Source organism: Sapajus apella, unplaced genomic scaffold, assembly GCF_009761245.1.
Source record: "Sapajus apella isolate SASKATOON/1434 unplaced genomic scaffold, GSC_monkey_1.0 scaffold124, whole genome shotgun sequence".
In the NCBI taxonomy this organism is placed as follows: domain Eukaryota; kingdom Metazoa; phylum Chordata; class Mammalia; order Primates; family Cebidae; genus Sapajus; species Sapajus apella.
This window is the reverse complement of record NW_022437064.1, coordinates 10,345-36,601: the sequence shown is the minus strand read 5'-3', so window position 1 is coordinate 36,601 and position 26,257 is coordinate 10,345. Positions and strand designations below refer to the sequence as shown.

The window sequence follows — 26,257 nt, the reverse complement described above, 5'->3', positions numbered from 1 at the left end:
GAAAAATAGTTATATCCTAAATATCTCAATCTTAGAAAAAATCTTTTTAAGAGACTACTTCTGAGTGATGCCAAGATGACAGAATAGGAGGTCACCTGCTCATATCCCCCCAAAATAAGAATTCTGTACCTATCACAGACAAAAGTCTTTTCATGGGAGCCTTTAGATTCAGGTAGGAGGTTGCAAAACCCCAGTAGAACTCAAGACCTAGATGTGTTGTTTTGAATGCATACTAACAGCCAGGTGGGAGACCTGCTAATTGTGCTCCCAGGTTCATATGCAGAAATGGCCCCATTCCTTGAAGGGCTTAGCTACAGCTCTGTTTGGCCTAGAGCCTGCAGCCAAAACTATCTGTCAAGGGGTCCAGGAGGAATCATACAAGGGTTCTTTCATCTGTCAACATTTGTCTTGGCAGTGGACCCAACTTAGCCTGTAACTTGGATCCTGCCCTCCTCGAACTGTAGTGCTAGCTTAGTACTGTTTGCACAAGGACCCAGAGAGAAACATGCTCACCTGAGCCACCAGGACAGGCTTGCCGGCCTCTGTCACATAGCAGATTCTGAAGGGGACATGTACTGGCTGCAGCCCCTCCCTGCTGCAGCCTGGCAGTATCCCACTCACACAGAGAACTACCAAGAGATGCACTTATCTGAGCCACTGGGACAGGCTTGCAGTCCTCCATCCTACAACAGATCCTGAAGGGGCCCTGTCTCAGCTTCAGTGCCTCTTTGCTGCAGTCAAGAAGCTATCTTGACTGTGTTGGGAACTGCTGGGTGAAGCACCTGCCCCAGCCACCAGGACAGGTTTGATGCCTCTTTTCCATAACAGATCTTAAAGAGGTCTTGACTCCAGGTCCTCTCTACTGCAGCCTGCCAATTATCATGCCTGTGCAGGACAGGCCTGCTGGCCTCCATCCCACAGCAGTTCTGGAAAGAGCCTTGAATGACCCAGCTACAGAATGCAGGCAATCTCCCTGCCTAAGGAACTGCTGGGAGTCTTTACTGGGGGTGCCACCAGGTTAAGCTTACCAACATTGGTCCCACAACACATTCTGAATTAACTCTGAAGCTTGGTTTCAGTTTCTCCTAGCTATATAGCCTGAGAACAATTTTACCCAGCCAGAGTCCTGCCAGGAGACATGCGTATCCAAGTTCCTGTGGCAGATTTTCTAACCCTTGTCCATCAGCAGATTCTCAAATGGCCCTGGTTCTTGATCCTGGCCCCTCTTATCTGTGGAATAAGAACAGCTCTGCCTACCTGGGACCTACAGAGAAAGGCGTCCAGTAGTGCCTCTGCAGGATAACACCCTGACCTCAGTCATGCTATGGATCTTGAAAAGACCTTAAAAGGATGGTGAAGACTAAAATAGCTAAGTTCATCTTCAATGTGCAGACATTGCTGCATGACCATAAGCATCATGATCAGGGGAACATGATGTCATCAAATGCACAAAGTAAGGTAGTGGTCACTGATCCTAAAAGATGGAGATGTATAATCTGCCAGAGACTTCAAAATAGCTATTTTAGGAAAGCTCAGCAAACTTCAAGAAAACAATCCAGAAATTTATCAGGGAGACTGAAAAAAAAAATATAATGAACAAAATAAAAAATGCAATAAATAACATTAATAGAAGAATTGATCATACAGAAGAATTTGTGAGGTACGACAGGCTGTTTGAAAATATTCAGTCAGGAGGCAAAAAAAAAAAAAAAAAGATGAAAGAAATGAAGAAAGCTTATGGGACAACATCAAAAAAGCAAATATTTGGGTCACTGCAGTTCAAGAGAAAGTAGAGAAAGACAAAGGGACAGAAAGCTTATTTAAATAAATAATAACAGAAACTTTTCCAAAACTGAAGAAAGCAATACATATCCACTATAGGAAGGTCAAAGTTACCAATCAGATTAATCTAAACGACACTGCCTTAAGACATACTGTATGCAAACTCAAAAGTCAAAGACAAACAAAATCTTAAAAGCAGCAAAGCAGCAAGAGTAAAGAGGCAAATAACATAGAAGGAAGTTCCAATATGCTTGGCAGCAGACTTCTAAGCAGAAATTCACAGGCCAGGAGGGAGTGCAATGAGTCAAAGTACTGAGGGAAAACAGTTGTGACATCCAAAGTTAGAACACAAAATATTCAAAAGGTGGAGGGAGATAAAGTGTTGAGTTTGTTTAGTAATCAATGATACCTGTTATCAGTTTAAAATAACCTGATATAATTGTAAGACTTTTTCTTGTAAGCCTTTTGGTAACCACAAAAAAACTATTAATAGATACACTAAAATTAAAACATATTATAAGAGAAAATCATTTGACCAAAAAGGAAGACAGTGAGAGAAGATGAAATATTTAAAAAACAAATAGAAAATAATTAGCAAAATGGAAGTAGTAATTTCCTACCTATCAATAGTTCCTACCTATCAATATAAATGGACTGATTCTCCAATTATAAGACAGAGTAGTTGAATGCACTAAAAAATCCAATTATATGCTACCTAAAAGAGATTAACTTTACCTGTAAGAATACAAATAGATGGAAAGGAATGGGCAGAAAAAAAGATATTCCATGCAAATTGAAATCAGAAGATAGCAGGAGAAGCTATACCTGTATGAGATAAAATAGACTTTACATCAAAAACTGTAAAAAGAGACTAGGTCATTACATGATGATAAAGGGGTCAATTCAGCAAAAAGTTATAACAATTGTAAATACATATGCACAATGAACATGGGAGAAAATATATAAAGCAAATATTAAAAATCTGAAGGAAGAGAGACTGCAACACAATAATAATAGAGGATGTAAAAACTACACTTTCAGTAATAGACAGATTCTTCAGACAGAATATCAACAAAGAAACAGTAGATTTAAACCGCAGTCTAGACCAAATAGATCTAACTGATGTTTACAGAACATTCCAGCCAACAGCTGAAGAAAACATATTCTTATTAACTGCACATGGAACATTCTCCAAGATAGATCATATATTAGGCCACAAAAACAGTTTTAAAAAATTTAAATTCAAAATTATATCAGTATCTTTTCTAAACATAATGACACAAAACTAGAAATTAATAATAGAATAAACTCTGGAAATATTACAAATATCTAAAAATTAAACATGCTACTGAACCACCACTGGGTTAATGAATTAAAAGAGTAATTTAAAAAAGTTAAGACAAATGGAAATGGAAACACAATATACTAAAATTTATAGGATACAGCAATAGCAGTTCTAAAAGAGAAGTTTATAGTAATAAACACCTACACCAAAAAAGAGGAAAGATCTCAAACTACCTAATCTATTACCTCAAAGAATTAGAAAAACAAGAACAAACTAAATTCCAAATTAGCAAATGGAAAGAATAATGATCAGAGCAGAAATAAACAAAATAGGGACTTAAAAAAAAAAACTAAAAAAATAAAGGGTTTTTTTTTTTTATTTCCTTTTTTTTAAAGAAACAAAACCAACAAACCTTTAGCCAGACTAGGTAAAAAGGATAGCTGCCTCAAATAAATAAAATCAGAGATAAAAAGAATAGATATTACAACTGATACCACAGATATACAATAGTCATGAGACTATTATGAACAATTATATGCCAATAAAATGAAAAACCTAGGAGAAATGAATTCCTGTATCACATTACCTTCCAAGACTGAATTATGAATAAACAGAAAATCTGAACAGGCCACTAATGAGAAAGGAGACTTGAATCAGTATTAAAAAGTCTCCTAACAAAGAAAGGCCCAGGACCTGATGGCATCACTGCTGAATTCTACCAATAGTTACAGAAGAACTAATATCAATTTCTTCTCAAAGTGTTCAAAAAAATTGAAGATGAAGGAGTTTTTCCTAACTTGTTCTACAAAGCCAGCAATTACACTGATACAAAAAACAGACAAAAAAGGAAAACTACAGGCCAATATCCCTGAAGAATAGTCGGAAAAACACTGAACAAAACTATGAAACTGAATTCAACAGGACATAAAAAAGGTAATTCACCATGATCAAGTGGGACCCATCCCAGAATATAAGAATGGTTCAACATAAACAAATCAATAAACACAACACACCACATTAACAGAACAATGAAAAAAAAAAACAAAAACCGTAAAATGACTTGAACAGATGCAGAAAAATCATGACAAAATTCAATACCTCTTCATGATAAAAACTCTTAATTAGGTATTGAAGTGATATGCCTCAACACAATAAAAGCCACATACAACAAACCCACTGCTAACTTAATACCAAATGGGAAAAGTTGAAAGCCTTTTACTCTAAGACCTGGAACAGGATAAGGATATCCACTTTTCCCACTTTTATTCAACATAGTACTGGAAGTTCTAGCTAGAGCTAGTAGCCAAGAGAGAAAAATAAAAGGAGGAAGTTAAATTGTCTCTATTTGTAGATGATATGATCCTATACACAGAAAACCCTAAGGACTCCACCCAAAACTGTAACAACTAATAAAAAAAAAAAAAACTGAGTAAAGTTGCAGGACACAAAATCAACATACAAAAAAGTAGTATTTCTATATGTTAATAGCTAACTATCTAAAAATGACACAAACAATCTCATGTATTACCAAAAAAACACCCAGAAATAAATTGAACCAAGGAGATGACAGATCTCTCAAATAAAAACTATAAAACATTAATGAAAGAATTTGAAGAAGACACAAATGGAAAGATATGTATGTTCATGGATTGGAAGAATATTGTTATAATGTCCATATTGCTCAAAGTGATCCATATGTAATGTGATATCTATCAAAATACCAATGACATGTTTCACAAAGTAGAAAAAAACAATTCTCACATTTATATGGAACCCTAAAAGACTGTGTATAGCCAAAGCAATCTTGAGCAAAAAGAGCAAATCTGGAGACATCAAAGCATCTGCCTCCAAAATATATTACAAAACTATAGTAACCAAAACAACTTGCTACTGGCATAAAAACAAACACCTTAACAGAACAGAGAACCCAGAAATAAATCCATGCATATACACACAGTCAATTGATTTTTGACAAAAGTGCCAAGAACATATGTTGGGGAAAGGACAGTCTTTCTTCAATAGTGGTGCTGGGAAAAATGAAGAAATATCTGTATGTCGAAGAAAAAAACTAGATCCTGTCTCTTATCATATACAAGAATCAATTCAGAATGAGTTAAGGAGGACTTAAATGTTAAGACTTGAAACTACGAAAATACTAGAAAACAAACAGGGGAAATGCTTCGTAACATTGGTCTGGACAAGGAATTTTTGGGTAACACCTCAAAAGCACAAGCAAAAAGACAAAAAATAAATAAATGGACTTACAACTAAAAGGCAAAGGAAACTATCAATAAAGAGACAACCTATGCAATGGCAGAAATATTTGCAAACTATACATGTGACGACACATGGTTAATATCCAAATATATAAGAAACTCAAACAACTCAATAGCAAAAAACCCCAAACAACCCAGTTAAATAATGGCCAAAAGACCTGAATAGACATTTCCCAAAAGAAGACATAAACATGGCCAACAGATATATGAAAAAAAATGTTCAATATTATTAATTATCAAGGAAATGCAAATCAAAATCACAATGAGGTATTGCCTCATCCCAGTTAGAATGGCTTACCAAGAAGACAGAAGAGAGCTTGTTGGCAAGGATGTGGACAAAAGGGAATCTTTTATACTGTTGGTGGGAATATATAGAAAACAGTATGAGGTTCCTCAAAAAAGTAAAAATAGAACTACCATAAGATCAAGCAGTTCTACTATTGGGTATATATACCCAAAGGAAATTAAATGAGCATGTCCAAGAGATGTCTGCATTCCCATATTTACTGCAGCACTTCCCACAATAGCCAAGACATGGAAGCAACCTGTGTCTACTAACAGAAGAATGGATAAAGAAAATTTGGTATATAGTCACAATGGACTATTCTTCACTATTTAAAAAAAAAAAAAAAAAAAAGAAAGAAATCCTACCATTTGCAATATGGATGAACCCAAAGGGCATTATAAACCAGACACGGAAAGACAAATACTGCATGATCTCACTCAAATGCAGAGTCTTAAAAAGTTGATCTCTTAGAAGTAGTGAGTATAATGGTGGTTATCAGAGGCTGGGGCATTTAGCAGGGAGAAGGGGATGGGGAAATCTTGATCAGATGACATAACTACAGTTAGATATCAGGAACAAATTTCAACAGCTCTATTGTATAGCCAGGTGACTATAGTTAATGACAATGTATTGTATTCTTGAAAAATGTAAAATTTGTGGATATTAAGTGCTATCACCACAAAAACAATAACTATGTAAGTTAGTATATTTGTTAGCTAGATTTAACCATTCCACAATGTATATATACTTCAAAACATCATGTTGTACAAAATAAACACATAAAATGTTATCTGTACATTTAAAAAATAAAATATAAAAATGCTTACATTATAGAAAAAAGAGAATGATGCTTCTTTTAAAAGCATGCTTTTAGTTTTAGTTTCACATTTCTGTCTCTCTTACCTCTTGATCTTTTTTAGTTTTTCTTTCTAGAGCCTCAAATTCATCCAAATCATTTTTTTCCTTTAATTTCAATTCCATTTCTTCTTTTTCTCTTTGTAGTTGTTCATAGTCTAATACCAGATTATCATAATTAGCACGAAGTGAGTTCAACTCACTTTCTACATTCTCCTATTATAAACAAGAACAGATTTTCCAATCAGGAAATTCATATAATATATTCTTTGTTTCCTTAACAATGTGTGGATTATTTAAATAACTAATTTAACTTTGATTCAGTATCTTTCTAAAGGCCAAAATTTTGCTAAACTAGCTAACTTAGAATAGATTATTCTGAAAGAATTAGAATTTTAAAAATCTTATCAATAAATTATATGATTGCCTGTGCCTGACAGGGAATTTTGACCATAAATCCTCCAGCTCCACAGTATTAAAACTGATAATTTAATTCCCCAGTCTTACTAACTCCTATTTTATGTCTCAGATGCCTCTGAATTCAGGAATGATAACAGAGATATTGTCTATTGACTTCTAAAACTAATGATAGCTATGTTTAACTATACTTAAAGAGGCCTATTTTTACTTTCTATATTACTATGAGAAAGAGATAAATCATGAGTTAAAAGATACTTTTTTACACCAGAGATTGTAAAAAAAAAAAAACCAAGAATATATGTATTCTAATATATGTCTTAGGAACACAAAAACGCTTTGTCAATAATACTTTACAGGCATAAACTAACAATAATAAGGAGCACTGTAATTATATCTTAAAATTATAATGAAAAATTTTTAAGGCATTATACAACTATATGTCTTTAAACACAAGCAATTTACAAAGTAAACATGAAATCTAAACTTACTACTATATTCACCAAAATTAGCTCTCCCTGATGTATTATTATTCTATACAGTATATATGCCTGAGAATTGAAACTTTTAAAATCAAGTCTTTTTAACCTCATGAAGTTTATCAAGGCAAAACAGAAACTTTACAAACATCATGAATACTAAGATCTGCCAGTAAAGAGCTAGAAGTGAAGGTTTACCTACTAGCACATGTCTGCCTTATGAAAAAATGTTTAGCCTTCCCCTAGATGCCTGATGATTATGCAGTAGATGTGTAAAGAGTGAGAGAAGCCTTCATTAGAGCCAAAATAGTTACTGAAATTAAATGAGAACAAAGAACAACAAAATCTAATAACAAAAGAATTCTAAATAGAGCAAAAGCATTATATGCTGTAAAATACATTATATGCTGTAAAATTAAGTTACCTGATCTCGTAGCTTTGTTGCTGGATTCCATTCTATCTCACTTAATGTATCAAGAGTGTTACTGAAAACATCAGACTCTGAACAGAGAGCTATAATCAGAGAAAAAAAAATTGTCCATAAACATGTTTACCAAATTTCCTAAGTCAAATTAAGGATTACTATAAAAATTCTTATCAGAGGTAATAAGAACTTCAAATTAACTAATACGTGCTCAGAGTATGAATACTAAAAGTACATTAATAGTTGTGGTCATTTATATTATTGTATGAATTAAGATAATCACTGATTGGAATTAGTGATATAATATAGGATCCCTAATGAAATATAGGTTAAAAGGACAAATTCTGAATTTGAGATTTGATCATTATAAGTAGATTTAAAATCCTCCAAAGAGATTGTAATATTTAAGAAATAATTTTGAAACAGATTCCTACATCAATGCCACTTTTTTAAGATTAGCAAAGGCAGATGCCATATAACAATAATTTAATTGAATCATGACTAGAACAAAAATAAAAACACCTGTTTCGTGTGTTTCAACTAGTACATCATTCTTAAGAGATTCAGAGTTAATAAAGAATTTATGAATGATTACTTTCTATTTATTTATTATTTTGAGACAGAGTTTCACTATTAACTCCCAGGCTGGAGTGCAATGGAGCTCAGCTCACTGCAAGCTCCATCTCCCAGGTTCAAGGGATTCTCCTGCCTCAGCCTCCTGAGTAGCTGGGATTACTGGGATTACAGGCGTCTGCAACCATGCACAGCTATATTTTTTTGTATTTTTACAATTACTTATTTAAATCATAATCTCCATTGTAATCACATCTGAAACACACACTATTTAAATATGTTTATCACATTAACTGAGCTGTAAACATAGTTTCTCTTTATAAGGATTTTTTATAATTTAATGTAGTTCTACTTGAAAAAAACACTCACATTCATCAATTTCTCCTAATAAACTTAAAGAAGGCTTGTGTGTTTTTGTTGTTATATTTGCTGAAAAATTAAATTGATCTTCATAGTTTGAGTTCTTCATTTTGTTAATTTTGCCAAGGCACCAAGTAACTCTTCGTTTTCTTTTAGCCTAAAGAAGAAGAAATCGAAATCATGTCATATAGATCTGTGTTCAAAATAATAAAACAAGGGAACTAGTTTCTATTTTTGAAAACCATTGAGTTGGTAGAATTCTTTTTAAGCCAGATTAAAATTTTATTAGTCTAAGGATATTGCTTTTTTTTTTTTAATCAAACTCTTGATTCCTTAATTCACCCTAACTACCATTTTCTTTTTTTTTCCCCTACTTTGTCCTCCTCATCATTTATCCCCTCCTTCCTCAACACTTCAGGGATCCCTGTCTCCTGGTTCTTACCTTACCCAGCTGGCTGTCCTTACTACTCACTCTACTTTGTTTTCTCTTCTTGTGCCTGCCTCTTAAGTGTTTGTGATGATATTTGTATCAAGTATCATCCTTACTACATCTTTTTAACAGATAAGCTGTGTGCCCAACAAGTTTGGAGAAGTTGTATAAGGCTGTATAGCAAATTGGTGACTGAGTCCATGTCTATAACTTCAGAGCCTATCCATACAACATTTCTACCACACTGCCTCTTAAGATTATTTGTTGTCCCCAGAATATACTGCATACTCTTATGCCTCTCTGTGTGCTCTCCTTATCCTTGAAATCGCCAGCCCTTTACACAACCCACTCTGCAAAAGCTGTGTCATATATAAATCCTCGACTCCAAAAACCTTCAGTTTAACACCATTTGCTACCAAAGCCACACCTGGACCTTGTCATTATCTGGAAGTCATAAACCTAGACCTCTTGCTCTGAATGCAGTTGCTATCCTTCCAACTCACTGATTTAGTTAATGCCACTATAGCTATTTATCTTATCTGGGGCTATTAAGCTCTATTCCGTTATTGCATGACATTTTTTTTGCCATCTCTCTCTTGGTTCTCACCCTACCATCTTAGATTTCATAGACCATCACTGCAATCATGTTTGAAATCTGAGGTCAATGTTATCAGATTATTTGACCCATTCTCTGCACCCCACAGGGCAGTCAAATGACATTGTGTTCTAGACCTTTATCAGCCTCCTGAGCACTGCCAGTGCCACAGAGCCAGAAGACAGGCTGAGAAGATAAATTGGATTTTTAATGCTGTGAAGCAACACTCCTCACTCCCTTTCAGCTTTCTTTTTCATACCTACAAAGGCTAGACTATTTCAAACCCTTAGTATCTCTGCAAACTTATCACTATCATCGCCTGCCATCTCAGCAGAAAAATTAAACCTATTTCACAAAGAAAATATTGGCTGCCATCTCAGCAGAAAAATTAAACCTATTTCACAAAGAAAATATAAACCTAAACTTCTAAGAGCGCCACCTGCACAGAGGCCTATCCTTTCCTCTGTGTTTGCTACAATTCAAGAGGTGTCTCTCCTCCTACGTAAGCCCAATTCTTTCTACTACATTCAAGATCCCACCCATCTGGGCCACCTGAACACACTGTAAGGTGGCTTTCACCCCACCACTTAACTCAAATTACTTTTGCAAATGAACTCTGTATTTCTAAATGCAAAGAATTTTTGTCCATCTTGATCTTATTTAACTTCTTAGCACAATATGACAACTGCTGACCACTACTTCCCAGAAACATTCTCTCCCCTTAGCTACCATATTCACTAGGTTTTATTCTTCTCTAGAGCTAAACTCAGGCTTCTTTATGGATTCTTCTTTCTTGGCCTTTACCCAACTGGATTTTTCCTTCTGTTACTTTGCCTTCTGTTCCCTTCTCTCAACATGCAACCAGAACAAACTTTAATTTGGATCAGTAGTAGCTCATGCCCAAATTGATATTTATATCTTTCTACCTCATATTCACACATTTGCATTTTACTGCCTGACTTCTCAAACAAAAGAAATCCCAAATAAAACACCCACCATTTCCACTGTTCTTTATTCAGTGTTCCTTAACTCAACCAATATTGTTACCAGCTACCCAGGAAGTCAAGCAACGCTTGCAAGTCATTGCAGACACCTCCTTCTCTCTTTCCCCGCCTCCAACATCCAAATAATTGCGAAGCCCTGCTATGTTTATCTTCCAAACATTTCTCCAATTTATCGAATTTACTCCAACTCCAGCATCACAATCTTTGCAGGCCCAAGCAATCTAATGTTCACAGCAGCTACAACTTTCTCAACTATAATTATGATGCCACATACAAGGCTGTTCTTTGTTGTTAGCAAAATGTCACATTCAAATCCCTCAAAGGGGTTTAAAACACCCCTGCTACTAGAACATCTTAAGTTCAAGGAATTCATCATGTTTCTTCACAACTCCAAGCTTTTGCACATGTAGGTCTAGTCCTGAAACATTTTTCTCTAGGCCATTCATTGGACTATTTCCTGCTCACCACTTAATCAATAATTCTTGATTTTCTTCTGTATATCTAGTATGGTGACTTGTACATAATGCTTATTCATAACACTAATAATGTACATTTGTTGAGAATATGCTGTGTGGAAAGTTCTGTGTTAAGCTAATTCTACCTATTATTTCATTTAATTCTTGCATAACTCTTATGAGGTGAGTATCGAGCTATTCCACACTGCTACTTCCACAGGAAACAGCAGAAAAGTGAATTCAAGAAATTGACCAAGGCCAAGAGTTAGGAAATGACAAATTCAAATCCAGGCAGTCTAGCTCCAGAGGTCATCCTCTTAATCATGACACCCTCACATTCCTAAAAAAAAGTCTATTGAATAAATAAATTCCTACTCAATTAAAAGAATTAAAAACAAACAAACCACACAAACTGTTCACTGTTGTTTTTATTTCTTTTACCGGACTCTACATTGACACAACTATGCAACTATGTTGTTTTATATTCTACATCAATTTTCCTGAGTTTAATATTTCTGTTTAAGTAGAAAACAATATTCTCACATATCCTAGAAACCTGTGGCTTATAATCACCCAGTTTCTTTAAAATTTATTAAGCAGCATATTGCAAATAAATTATTTAAATATATTCCAAACTTCTTGAATTAGAATCTCTACAGTTGGGAACCAGAAATTGGTATTTTTAATGAATCTCTTAGGTACTGTGAAAACACAAAATGTTCTGAGTTTCTTGAATACACTGTATCAAAGTATAGAAAGTGCATAACTATATAATAAACATACCGAAATACCAATTCTATTCACTGTACATCCAGTTTAAGCTGTCATCTTTTAAATTTTACCTTTAATTCCTGTTGCGACGTGAGGGAAGAAGAGGTCACCAGCATCCGTGTTAAATTTTCAATTTTCTCATTCTGTACTTTCTGAAGCAAATCTTTTTCTTCTAAAAGTTGGGCTAATTGGTCTTTTTCCATTGCCTGAGCCCGTGTCTCTAAAGAAACCTATAGAATGCAATATTGAATTATGTTAATAAATGTGGATAAGTTTTAAAACCTTAAAAGTAGCATAAAAGAATATTAAATTTGTATATAAACTACAAGAATTTTAATTTCACCAAAATAATAAACTCTAACTGCAGAACACCAAAATTAAGTTACCATAATCAATAATTTCTCAAACTTGCAATAAAATACACATTTCTTCCATGTAACTATTCTATATACCATGTAAAAGACAATGGTGCTGTTAATGTAACTCTATGAATTGCCTAAGAAGATATGAATAGGCAGAAGTCACAAAACAAAGACTTGATTCCAATAGTAAAGATAGAGATGTTCTCAGAAGATTACCATCATGCATTTTAGCTCATTTTAAAAAAAAGATCATTAACACATGATTTCTACAAAATATGGGACCATGATGGTTAAAACAAACTAAAATGATAAGTAATTATGCTATATTATTAGATTGCTACCTAAAGGTTAGAAGAGGAATTCAGGATAACATGAAAATACAGAAAGTAGTTCTAGTAACTCTGTGTAGTTTCTCTTTTTAACCAAATTCATATGTATTTGTGAAAATTTTTAAGAAGTATCTCTGTTTGGCCCATTTGATAATCTCAGATTTTGCCCTTTAAAAATAAAAAAAAACAAAATCTAAAATAATTTCAGGAACCAAATCTTACATTTTATAGTAAATTAAACTAAATTTTTTGAGGGGATTTCTTCTTGTTAAAAGTGATTTAAAACAAGTTGTAGCAACTCAGACATTCTGGAAATAAGAGTCTCTGAGCACTTGGGCAGGTCTCCATTCTTAACTGGTTCCTTCTATTTACTGAAATAAATGGTTCATACATACCTCCTCTAGTTGTTTTTTAAGATCCATTATTTCTTTTCTATACCTTTTCAGGAGAGCTTCATCACTTGATACCTCATTAACATAAGGAGTATTCTTCATATATTTAGCAGTACTGGCAAACTGGAAAAAAATGCAAAAGTGCTAAGTGTCCAACACTAAAAAAAATTATAATTTAATTAATAATATTTAGCTCTCTCATATTCAAGTGAAAAAAAATCAATAGTCTTTCCAGTTGGCTTAATATTTTTGAACAAAGAGAACATTTTAAGTCCCTATAACAATGCTCTGTTACTTACCCTGGCTAATAGGCTTCAGGAGAATAAAAAAGGTATCTTGAGAGAACTTAAAAACATCAGCTTATTGGAATCCAATTTACCCCTCAAGGTCCAGTGCTAACACTTCCTCTACTCAAGTTTTGCTTCTAGCCAAAAATGTCTCTTCTTCTTTTAAACTCTATACTAGTTACCAGTTAACTACTAATCCAAGGCAATTATGTTGCAAGACAAGTGTTAATTGCCTTGTCACAGAATTCATTAATTCTGTTAAGCCAGGAACTCTAGTTTCTCTTTGCACCTCTGACAGTACCTTGATCTGGTACTCAACAGCTATTTAAAGCAATGTTTCTCAGAGTATAAGTACCATAAGTAACTTTAGGTGGTACATGACGGTGACCATTAGATAACACTGAATCCTTCATTGAGAAAGCTACCCCTACTGACGTTTCTCATTTTTCCTTTCCTTTTTTTTGTTTTTTGTTTTTTTTTTTAAGACGGAGTTTTGCTCTTATTGCCCAAGGGTGGAGTGCAAAGGCGAGATCTCGGCTCACCACAACCTCTACCTCCCAGGTTCAAGCAATTCTCCTCCTGCCTCAGCCTCCTGAGTAGCTGGAATTACAGGCATGTGCCACCATGCCCAGCTAATTTTGTATTTTTAGTAGAGATGGGGTTTCTCCCTGTTGATCAGGCTGGTTCTTTTCCTTTTTAAAACACAAAACGTAGGCCTTAGACTCAGAGCGAATGAAGGCAATAGTTAACTACCAGGAGTTTCAGAATTATTTTGTTATACAGACAGACACACAATTTTTTTGTTACCTTCTATTTGTGGCAAGTAACAATAGTTTGTCATTGATAGGACTGATATTAAAGTTTCCTTTTACAATAAATTAAGTACAAAAAGTGAGTAATTTTTAAAAAATTTCAAGTCAATTTCAGTAAAATATTGTTGGATGTGGCAAAAATGGTGAAGGTAAGATACAAACAACTGAAGTCTGGCAAAATTAAATTAAGAAATGCTATTTAGTAGACAACAGGTATGCTAATTGATTACAACAGGTATGCTAATCAATTTAAAAAGCTACGACAATTTTAGTAGGTAATTTTTTCTTCTTCAAGTTGATCTTCTCCCATATTAAGTTGAGGTAAAAATCAAACTCACCTGGAGAGTAGTAAGGGTTTCATCGAAAGATACTGGAGTAATTGTGCAGATAATACGTGTCTTTGCATTTCCTCCCAAGGAATTCTGGAGAATTCGTGTTAACTTGCTATCTCGATAATTTATGAAACCACTGAGTAAGGAATAAGTTTATGGGAGAAAAAGATTGAAAATGTTTATATAACAAAGTAGTTGGTTTTTAATGCAAAACAAATCAGCCACAGTTTCAAAAATTAGTTCTTTACAGATTTTATGAGGCATATTAAAACTACTAAATAAAGCATATTTAAAATAGAAAGTAAAATCAGTAGACTATAGCCATATGTATAAGCTTTTGAATATATGGAAGAAATCAGTACATGTTAGTGTCAATGAAATCTTGCAATTTTCAACCTAATGAAAAATATAAAAATTAGTAGGTAAGTGCACAACAGGATAAACTTACCCAACCTGTCCATCACTAAGTTTCTTGATCACTTGTCCCAAAATAAATAAGCTTCGATTTATATTACAGCCTTCCTTCAGCCGCACACCTGAATTAAACAAATATGAAAACTAAACTTGTCTCCTTTTCTAGATGATAAATTTATTTATCACTCAGTTAATGAGAGAAATTAGAGGGCAGATGCCAAAGTCTATGCTCTGGATTAGACCTGAGTCCATCTTTAATATCAGTGGTAGAGGGAGCTCCCTCCCGATTCGCCCCACCTATTCAAATGAATCAGAAAGGTTATCACCTGAGAAAAACAGAAAGAAAAAAACGAGAGAGGGAAGAATGCTGTTTTCTAAAAGAGCTTCTCTAGCTCTTCAGTTCAAATCAATTTTTTTTAATGTCTAAATATAGGCAACTATGGAATTACAACCATATTAGCTTCTAATTTCTTATTTTTAAATTGTTAATATGCTCACATGGTTCAAAAAGTTTTTTAAAAAGTATACTTTGAAAAAGCTCTCTTCCACTTTTATCCCCATTTAACCAGTTCCTGTACCTCTACCAGGAAATCATTATTAGTTTGTTTATTCTTTAGAGATTTTTAAACATACAAGTTCATATATAGTTATTTCCTTCCTTCCTTATTGATATCAATAGTAACAGACCATACATACTATTTTGCACTTTGCTTTTTTTCACTTGGCAACATATCATGGAAAAATTTCCATATCCGTAAACACTGATCTTTTTCATTCTTTTTTAAAGTATAAAATCCCATTTTGTGGCTGCATCGGACTTCATTCACCCACCCCATACCCTGTTGAAGGACATGTATGTTTTCAATCTACTGCCCATACAAAAAAATACTGCAAAAAAAAAAAGCCTTTGAACAGCTGTTATTTCACATGTGCCTTAGATATAAGCTTATTTATCATTAAGTTAATGAGAGAAATTAGAGGGCAGATGCTAAAGTCTATGCTCTGGATTAGACCTGAGCCCATTTTTAATATTAGTACCAGCGGTAGAAGGAGCTGTCTCCCTATTTGTCCCACCTATTCAAATGAACAGTTTAGTTAGCTTTGCTGTAACATTACCACCGAACCAACCAGCTAAAATAAGCATTTATTTTTTGTTCACAGGTCTGAGGATGGGCTGGTTTGGTGGATGTAGGCAAGGCTCAGTTGAGTGGCCCTACATTAGGCTGCAGAATGAGCTCAAGTCTGTTGCACAAACTTCTCATTTTCCTTGGATCAGCAGCTCTTCTAATGACAAGAGTGCAGGTGCAAGCGAAACCATTTAAGCATTATGAACTATTCATTATATCCTTTGCACAGTTTTTTGCTGGTTTCTTTTAAGCTTTTCTTTTAAGGCATCTAGACTTTGTATCAGTTAGTTACACGAGGGTTTTCCCACTGTAAGTTGACTTACAATAATTTTTACATTGAAATTTTTGAGCGACTTATAATGCATTTCTTGGTGTATGATATATGGATCCAACTTAATTTTTTTTCCAAATGGCTATCAATTAATGAATAATCTATCTTTTCTACACAAATCTGACGGACCACCTTTATTGTATTCCAAGTTCTGTATCTGGGACTCTTGCTGGATTTTCTATTCTATTCTACCAAGCTGACAATTCACACAGTTTTAATTACTATGGCATTATAATATGTTTCACAATCTTATAGGGCTGAATTCCACTTTCTGCTCTTTTTTGGAATTTACCTGGTTACTCTTGTCTGTTTTTATGTTTCCATACATATTTTAAAATCATCTTACCTACTTTAAACATGAAAATGTACTCTTGGTATTTTTTATAGGATTGTGTTAAATCTAGAAATAAACACATAGAGGGCTGACATCCTTGTGAGTTTGAATCTTCCCCATCTAAGTATGCCTCTCCATTTTTTCAAGTATTTGATGTGTCCTTCAAGTCTGATTTAAAGTTTCCTTAGGCCAGGTGTGGTGGCTCATGCTTGTAATCCTAGCACTTTGGGAGGCCAACGTGGGCAGATCACTAGAGGCCAAAAATTCAAGGCCAGCCTGGCCAACATGGTGAAACTCCATCTCTACTAAAAATACAAAAATTAGCTGGGTGGGGTGGTACATTCCTAAAATCCCAGCTACTTGGGAAGCTGAGGCATGAGAATTGCTTGAACCCAGGAGGTGGAGGTTGCCTGAGAGACAGAGTGAGAGCCTGCCTCAAAAAAAAAAAAAAAAAGATTTTCTTTACATTAGTCTTGTACAATCTTGGTGGAGTTTCTTTGTTGAGTTTCTTCCTAGGTATTACATCTTTTAAGTTATTATAAATGGAATCTTTGTGTCTATTAAGTATTTTAGCTGGCTTTTGTTTATTAATATTTTAACTGGTTATTAATAGCTGTATATTAATTTTATACCCCATTATCTTCCTTAATTTCCTTACTTTGAAAGTTTGAACAGTTTTTATGGAACTCTCATGGGTTTTCCTGCTATACAGTCCTATCAATTGTATAATTTTAATTTTTAAACTGATGCTATAGTAAAAAATTAACCAGATACAGATGCTGATTTCTATGTTAAAGACTTTTATTAGAAAATAATCACTAATAAATAATACTGATTTGTTATTAACAATGAATATTATTACTTTATCCTTTTCTAAAAATGCCTGGTAGTAATTTTTAATCCTGTAAAATAGGAATACATTAAGATTAACATATTTCACCTAATGTAGATGATGAGTTGATGGGTGCAGCAAACCACCATACCACGTGTATACCTATGTAACAAACCTGCACATTCTGTACGTGTACCCCAGAACTTAAAGTATAATAATAAAAAGACTAACACATTTCATATTTCATGACTTTTCATTACCTTCAGCTCCTGTTTGAGCAGCTCTTTCACTGCCTGCAAGATCAACCAAATTCTGTAAGATAGATAAAAATAAATATTTAGGGCAGATAATTTGCAATAAGAAAACTTGAACTGAAAGAACATTTTTTAATACACGGTATATCTGAATATTCTATCTGTATACATGTCTCCATGCTACTGTTTAGGCATTACCTTTCTTCTCTGAGTCAAACTGCTCTTATCTGTTCTTTTCTTTGTATCTTCCATAACGCTGCCAGTATAGGTTCTGTTTCCCACACAAACTCCAAAAATTTACCATGGCAAATATAATTCTTTATAAGCTGTCACTTGCATTGCTCCAACTTTATATCTATTCATCCCTTATTATTACCTCTAGCTGAACTATCCACTATTCCCCAAACACCCCATGTACTTCTATACCTCCAAGCACCAGCTTTTTGCGTTTCCTTTATTCAGTTAGTTCTAATGTTCTAGTCTGTCCTTATTCTTTATTTAAGAGCCAGGCACAAAGATTACCTGCTCAATGTAGGTTTGCCTACTTTATCCTTCCTCCCCTCTGGATCTCCGATGAACTGCTCCTTGAACTGCATTACCAGAACTCTTTACAAACATGACTTAAAGATACAACTTAAATTTATAGCACTGATTTTGTTGGGCTAGTCATCTATGCTAGCTGTGCTATGCTGTAGCAATACCATGACTTTACTATAGCATCTTTAAGAGCTGGACCTCTCTTTCATTTCACACATATTATTGAAAAGAAGTGACTACTTATCATGCTCCAGGCAGTGTATTAGGTGCTAGGGCTACAAATAAATAAAGTCTCTGCTCTTATGGAGCTTACAATCTACATAGAGGAGGCTGGTGAGAAGAGATAAAAAGACAAGAAACATGTTGTGATAAGTGTAACAGAGACTACCTAAAAATAGAGCTGGAAGAGGGACTAGCAGGTTCACTGGATTGGATGGCAGTGGAAGGCTTGTCATTAAGCTGAGGTCTAAATGACAAGAGAAGAGGAAGCTGGTCCCAAACAGATCAAGGGAAACAGTAGCCCAGACAAAAAGAATAGCCAAAAACACTGTCACAAAGCAGAACGTGCTCAGTGTGTTCAAAAAAATAGAAAAGGCAGTGTGACACAATTGGTGAAGTGAAGACAGTAAAAGACAGAATAAGAGCAGCAGACAGGGGCCAGATAACATAGGACTTTTAAAGTAAGATCAAGAACTCTGAAATGTCTAAATTAAATGAGAATCCATTGCAGGGCTTTACACAAGGGAGTAATACAGCCCTGCATATAGCCCTGCAATGGCTCCCACAATGGATCCACTATGACTACTGGGTGGAGGATGGATTGGGAAGGGGCAAAAGCAACAGCAGGTAGCCCCATCAGGCGGCTGGGGCAGGAATCAGTGACAGATAATACCAGCTTGGGTTAGGGAGATGACAGGGGAAATTGCAGCAGTGGAGAGATTTCTTTTTTTTTTTTTTTTAAATCTCAGAGCCCAACACCATGCTCAGAATACCATAAAGGTTTAGTAAACATTGTGAGTAAATTAAAAGAAAGTCAAAGCTTTAAGTTATTTCTCTCTGTGGAGGTTTCTGAGACTAGGCAGGTAAATATGTATTACTGGTTTAAGGAGTCTAATTTTTCTTGCACAGTGTCCACTACAGATGACATAGATACATAATAAAAAGGCAAAGTGTTAATGAAGGCAGCATGAGTGAAGGTTAAAGATGAGAATAGACATTCATATTCAAAGATATTCAGAGGCCCAATCTATGAGGGAGGAGTTCATGTGGAGCAGAAGGAAATAAAGTTAGATTGGTTAAGAGTGGCCAAATCTTGTCCCAGGAAGTGATACTACAAAAGCAGTGGTTAGTATATTAGAAATCCATATGATGACTTCAAGACACAAAGACAAGAGTCATGGAGACCAGGTTCCAGGAGACTGATGTAGTCATTTAAGAGAGATGAGAAAGTAAATGAGTGTAACACCCAGGGGAATGTTCAAAGGTAGGATCAATAAGAAATGGGACAACTGGACAGAGAAAGGCAGAAAGAGTTGAGTCAAAATTGACTTGGGTGTCCAGCTTAGGCAGCTAGAATAATGCCGATTTTACTGGAAATAAGGAGTATTCACTATGGTCAGAAGAAAATAGTTTGGTTTTAGACATATTAATGTTTCAGATAATGACGGGACACAGTTATAACCATCTTTAGGAAGACATGAATTAAAATTCAGAGGCTAGATAAATATTTGGCAGTCATCAACATGAAAATGATGATAGGATGTGTGAGAGTAAGAACTTAATTAAGAAAGGCCACAGGATATCTCCAAATTTTTTATTTTTATTTTTTTAGGAGGGTAAGGAAAAAGCTGCCAGGGTAGAAAACAGGGACGTAGAGCTAAGAGAACCTGGATATTATCATCTCACCAAGGCCAAGAGATAATCAGAGAAGAGCCACTTCTAAAGAGCCAGAGATGACTCGTTAGGGCAGACTTCTTTCCAAGAAGATTCTTAGAGTAAGTGGGTAGGCTGGAAGTTTGGAACAGATGGACCATGGATAACCAGAGCATCAAGAAACATGAGGAAAATCATCAAGTAGATCACTGAATATTCCAAGAGTATTAAAACTCAATTATTAAATTAAAATTATATGAAATATCACAGTCTTGGGTGAGAAAACAAAACAGGTTAGGTTTTGGTTTTTTATTGTTAAAACAAGATTAAGATCTACTATAGTAAGTTATACCATTTTATAGAAAAATGGCTAAGGTGAAATTTGGATCGAATATTAATTAATAATCTAATTTTATAAAATCTAAAAATGAATAAACATATAGATTGCTTGTTTCCCTGAAGTTTTCTAATCAAATAATCTTAAATCATATCCCACATCAAGCTAAAGAATTTAGGTCCTAAAGATGTGGAATAAACCAATATGGTAAATGACAGAAAAGGAGCAAGAAAGAGACAGTAATAATTTAGTGTGGCAAAAAGGAAGTGGGAGGTTTACTTATGTGGAATATAGGAATGTTGCATAATGCTTATATTCACTTATTTAATAAATATTAGATATAAAATAAGTACAATGTGTTGGGGCTACAAGGATGAATGCAGTATCACTCCTCAATGGATTTACAGTCTAAAATACTACATTTATAATACAAAATATATTTTCTTATTTTACTTAGGTAAAACTAAAATAATGTGATTACTTTTTAACCATCCCTCCTAGATTTCTGTTCATCACATAAGTCTAAGTTATATTGGCTGAGATTTTTTTTAAAAAACCCTCAAATTCCAAGATGACTTAAATTGTTAAATGTATAATAGAAAAAATCCTATTTCATTAGTGGTTAGAAAAAAACATCAATTCCTATAGCCCTGACACTTAAATTTTAGGAGATAGCAGCCATGATATAACAGGAAGAAGAACCTTTGAATTTGTCGCACAACATTTCAGCTAGGAATTTGGTGATACTGACAAGACTAAGCAGACCATTTGTAGATCTCCTTTCACATTTAGTTCAGTTAACAGTTCTTATTAAACCAAACATCCAGCAGCTACATTAAATTTTGTTTTGGCCCATACAGTACATTATTGTGGTTCACTAATACTCACCAAATGGGATACCTTAACAGATCCATCACAATTAGAAGGTTCACCCTTTTCTCTACTTTCCAAAATCTAGATAGAAAAGGTAAGTTGTAGAAAAATTAGTGCGTTCTTACTTGGAAAGATCTAATAGAAAGAGAGAATTACCTACCATCCTAAAGATGGTATGAGAACGACTGCTTCTTTGATTCATTTTTGTTTCTCCATAATGTCTGTTCTCTGTAAAAATGAGTTACATTTCAGCTGCATATATATTAAAATCCAAAAAAAACAATTTTTATTTTAACTTAAAAAAGTTGTGATTTGAAGCCTAAACACACTTGATTGAAAAGATAGTTTCTTTTAAAACAAGTGTTTTAAAGAAATACAGTATAAAGTCTTACTTTCTCCCTTTGTAATCCATTTCAAAACCATTTCTGATGTATACACAACTTCTTCTGTGAGATCAGCAACATACACATTCCTCTGAAACAAGTTTAATTATGGAAAGATTAGAGAAATAGAAGTCACAAGTTTGCTTTTCAAAAGAGGGTACAAACTATTATAGAATTCATTTGTGAAAGTTAAAAGTGGAAAATGGGCCGGGCGCGGTGGCTCACGCCTGTAATCCCAGCACTTTGGGAGGCCGAGGCGGGTGGATCACGAGGTCAAGAGATCGAGACCATCCTGGTTAACATGGTGAAACCTCGTCTCTACTAAAAATACAAAAATTAGCTGGGCATGGTGGCGTGTGCCTGTAATCCCAGCTACTCAGGAGGCTGAGGCAGGAGAATTGCCTGAACCCAGGAGGCGGAGGTTGCGGTGAGCCGAGATTGCGCCATTGCACTCCAGCCTGGGTAACACGAGTGAAACTCCGTCTCAAAAAAAAAAAAAAAAGTGGAAAATGGAACCATAATTCTGTAGTAATATAACTAGTAATTCTATGAATACCCACAATGTATTTCATATATCAAAGCACACCAAATTGTAACCTGATACTTCCATCTTGCTATTTTTACACTTAAACTAAAATATTAGAGCTGTATTTTAAAACTATACATATTGTTTAAAAGATGAATCTCTACAAATACTTCAAAAAACCCCCCACATACTATAGAAATAGGAGACACTTTAAAAACTATAGAAATTAAAGGTAGACATTCAAGAACAATAATCCCAATAAGTAAGCCAATTTTAAAGCCCCCTTAGGTCTGCTACTCACATTGACATCTTCTCGAATAATTAAAGGCTTCATTTTGTTAGTGCCGCAGAGTAAATCTGTAATGGTTTCATTGTATATTTCCATGTAAGATACACGTAAGAGAAATTCCCTATCAGGAAACTAGGAGAAAAAAGTTATGTAAAAACACAGGAAGCAACCAATTGTGAAAAGCTAATACTAAAACCTGCTTAAAGAGGTTAAAAAAAAAAAGTCTGTAAAATAAACTAAGAAAACCCTTGGTTCTAATGTTGACAAAATAATAAACACAAAAATATAAAATAATTAAAAGTACCATAAAGCTAGGAGAACACCAACTCTCTAGGCTCAAAATAAAACCCCATCAAAAGATGTTCTTATTTTAATAAAAATGTTAATTTAAAACCAACTCTTAACTAATTAGGTTGCCTATTCTGGCTTTCTGCTTCCCTTCTGTTTTTTTTAACCTATATCTACTTTTTACTGTTCCTTTATAATCACTGATAGTTAAATGGTTAGGTGGAGCTAACCATTCTGATAAAATTTTCTTGTTCCTTAATGCCTACTTTTTGTTGAGAGTATTACTGTTGCAGAATTCAAGGGAAAGAATACAAGAACTTGAAGCTTTATAAAGTAAGTTGTGGGGATAAAAGTGAATCTATGCTATGCCCTTCTTCTTTCCTCATCGATAATCAAACAATAACTATAAATCTACTTCCTTTCATCTTTACAAGATAAATAAACTGACTGGTACCCAGTTATTACTACTTTCACCTGTATGTACTAAAAATCCAGTTAAGTTACTTACCTTCTTAATTTTTTGGAAAATATCATGAATTGCCCTGGGTATAACTCCCAAATGATCTTCTGAACCCATCATAGTATACGTTTTTCCTGAAGCAGTCTGCCCATAGGCAAATATGGTACCTGCAAAAACCAAAACACACATATGCAAAGATTAAAAACAAATCTATAATGAGTAAAACAATGCATACTTATTGAATAGATAACCAACACCAAAATGTTTCTCCAGCATCGAGTGAATACAAACCATTGTAGCCTTGTATGGCAGAATCGATGATTGGTGCTGCTATTTCTTCATACACATTTTTGGTAGTTTCATTACTATGAAAGACACGATCTAAACAACAACAACAACAACAACACAGAAGTTAAACCAAATGAATCAACTGTGTTTTCATTCCGAATTAGCAGTTATTCCCAAAAGTAAAATCGTCAGAATGTAGAATGATCAAATATAAGACACAGTATTTTAATTTTTTGGTTCTCTGAAAATATCCTTCCCTAAGGCAAAATGAGTTCATCTTGAAACACAAAAATTACACTATAAGTCAACTTTTCTATTTCTTTCAAGAGGCATAGTGTTTGCACATGGGGGTCTGGAATCTATCTAGATGCAAATTAGACAACTGTGATTATAACTTTTAAATACTAATTGGTTACCTCACTTAAATACATGGTGGATAAACAACTTTGTTTCCAGTGAAGCAGTTTATAGAAGGTTTAGTCTAATCTATAGTGAGAAACCTGATATTATTGACAAGCCTTTTGTACTTTTAATAGCAAAAGGATAACAAGCTAACTTTTGATGCTATTATAAGCTTACCAAAATTGAAGGATTTACTTCCATCAACTTGATAAATGGCATTATTGTCAGTTTTCCAGTAAATTTGGGCAGTTTCTCCAAGTGATTCTTCTCTAAAATAATAAAAACACTGCATTTTAACCAGTCATAGAAGTCATGTCATAGGAGGGATAATTTAAAAGATTTCATCTTCTAAAGAATATTTTGAAAGATAGTAATATGAAAATGACAGAAAGTCCATCTTTGAGGATTCAACACTCTCAAATGGAGCTTCAGTGGCCTGCCTTCTCATGTGTTTTCTTGTGAAGGCTTTCATTCTCACGGTCTCCCCGAGTACTGGTAAATGAATGGATGGATTCAAAATGCAACTCTGATTATGTCTGTCTTGCTTAAAATTCTTAAAACCTTTTGGAAACTTATGAAATCCTCAGCTTGGTACACGAGTCCTAGATCATTTCATTTCTCTCTTCACTTTCCTCTGAATTCCTAGATGCATCCTAAGCTCCACCTGAAGGTCTTCCCTAAATGACAGATGTAACCTCTGTGTGCCTGGAATAGTGACTTTCCTTTCCATAAAGTAACACAGCCATTATTTCACTCATGAAAATCGTCAAGACTTTGCTGACACCAGTTCACCCCACGGAAGCGGTCATCTCTCTGATGGGCTAATGACTCCTCTAGCAAACACTCTCCACCTGCCCATGATAACACTTGTCACAAGGTATCCTAATGGTTTCTTTATGCAGCGGTTGAAGGCATTAGATAATGAGCTCCTCAAAACATAGGAAATTCCTGATCTTGGTATTTGCATTTATTAATCCCCATGTTAAAGAAAAATTTCTCACACATGCAAATTGTTAGCATTTTGGGTCGAGGGCCAGAAGCTAGCGAAGCAAACCGACTTCATTTACTCCTTTTCCTGCTTTTTCTCCACAGCGTTTATTACTTACATGTCACCATTTAACAACCTACATTTTAAACTTTATTTTCTGCCTCGCCCCATTAGAATGGAAGATCCACTGGGCAATGACGGGAGTGTCTGTGTAGTACAGGACAAAGTACTAAAAAACAATATTGATAAATATTTGTAGAATGAAGTCTTGAGTGACGACTGAACGCAATGTGACAGACCGACTAGTCCTCGTCCTCAGGGAGTCTGGAGACAGCAGTTACATGTAAAATGACTAAGTGTGATGAGGGCCAGGAAGGCACAGTCCCTACGACTTCTCCAGGGTGGGGAATGGGGCAGGGAGGAGCAGATGAGGCGAGGCAGAGCAGCGCAGAGGGGAAGGTCGTTAAGGTCAAGGAGACTGAGTTAAATTTAAGTGCACGTCGCAGCGGGGAAGTATCTTCTAGATCTCTGATCCTCCCCTGTCACTTTAAAGACGTAGAAATCATGGCCAGAAGCCGAGTTACTAGACAGCAGAGCCGGGAAGCAGCGGCTCCTAAAAACGCCGCAGGCTTCGCCTCTACGGCTCAAGGCGGCACTGCAGGCCCAGCGGACACTGGGCTGTGGTGTGGCCCCCCTACCTGCTGTTCAGCGGCCGCACTCGCACGCAGACGGCCACAGCTCCTTCCTCCGCCATCCTGTCAAGCTGAAGAGGTCCCAAGAAAATGGCCAAGACCCTCCGCGGCCAGCGATCCAGGGCTCACGGGCCGCCCCGCCTTTAAATTTAAAATTTCCCAAACGCCGCATCTGATTGAGCCGTGGCCTCATGACGTCATGGGCCGTTCCACCTGCGGCGCGGCGCGGGGGACGCGAGGCGGGCGGCGCGACCACCGCTAAACAGGAGAGGGGGATTTAAAGGGCCCGTTGAGAGCCGGAGGAGGGAGTGGCTTGGAGGGGCTCCCGGGAATGGGTGGAGAGCGGTGGTCCTCGAATACCAGAATACATCTGCCAAAAGCTAGCGAACGTCATCCTCCGCCCCATTCTTAAAGCGTTTGCAACCTGTAGATGAAACTAGGTAGAGACACATGTATTTTTCGCTACCAAAACAGAATTGCAGTCCTTTAAGGAAACTGCACCAACAGTTTAAAATAAACTTCAA

The 26,257-nt window shown here is 35.3% G+C and overlaps 1 protein-coding gene across 10 annotated transcripts in view; it reads right to left on the bottom strand.

The window, feature by feature from the left end:
- CENPE (centromere protein E) overlaps positions 1-25,886 on the bottom strand; it is an 83,576-nt gene extending 57,690 nt beyond the window's left edge. For all 10 annotated transcript variants that reach the window (XM_032261576.1, XM_032261577.1, XM_032261582.1 and 7 more), the window contains exons 1-16: positions 25,740-25,886; positions 24,231-24,322; positions 23,655-23,744; positions 23,412-23,530; positions 22,628-22,747; positions 21,810-21,891; positions 21,578-21,645; positions 21,433-21,498; positions 17,805-17,856; positions 14,955-15,042; positions 14,513-14,642; positions 13,079-13,198; positions 12,064-12,222; positions 8,747-8,894; positions 7,805-7,893; positions 6,533-6,700 (exon numbers count right to left, since the gene is read on the bottom strand). In XM_032261576.1, the coding sequence (XP_032117467.1) occupies positions 6,533-6,700; positions 7,805-7,893; positions 8,747-8,894; positions 12,064-12,222; positions 13,079-13,198; positions 14,513-14,642; positions 14,955-15,042; positions 17,805-17,856; positions 21,433-21,498; positions 21,578-21,645; positions 21,810-21,891; positions 22,628-22,747; positions 23,412-23,530; positions 23,655-23,744; positions 24,231-24,322; positions 25,740-25,795 (1,647 nt within the window). In that variant the 5' untranslated portion in view covers positions 25,796-25,886. The remainder of the gene's footprint in view (positions 1-6,532; positions 6,701-7,804; positions 7,894-8,746; positions 8,895-12,063; positions 12,223-13,078; positions 13,199-14,512; positions 14,643-14,954; positions 15,043-17,804; positions 17,857-21,432; positions 21,499-21,577; positions 21,646-21,809; positions 21,892-22,627; positions 22,748-23,411; positions 23,531-23,654; positions 23,745-24,230; positions 24,323-25,739) is intronic.
- Positions 25,887-26,257: the final 371 nt, after the last annotated feature.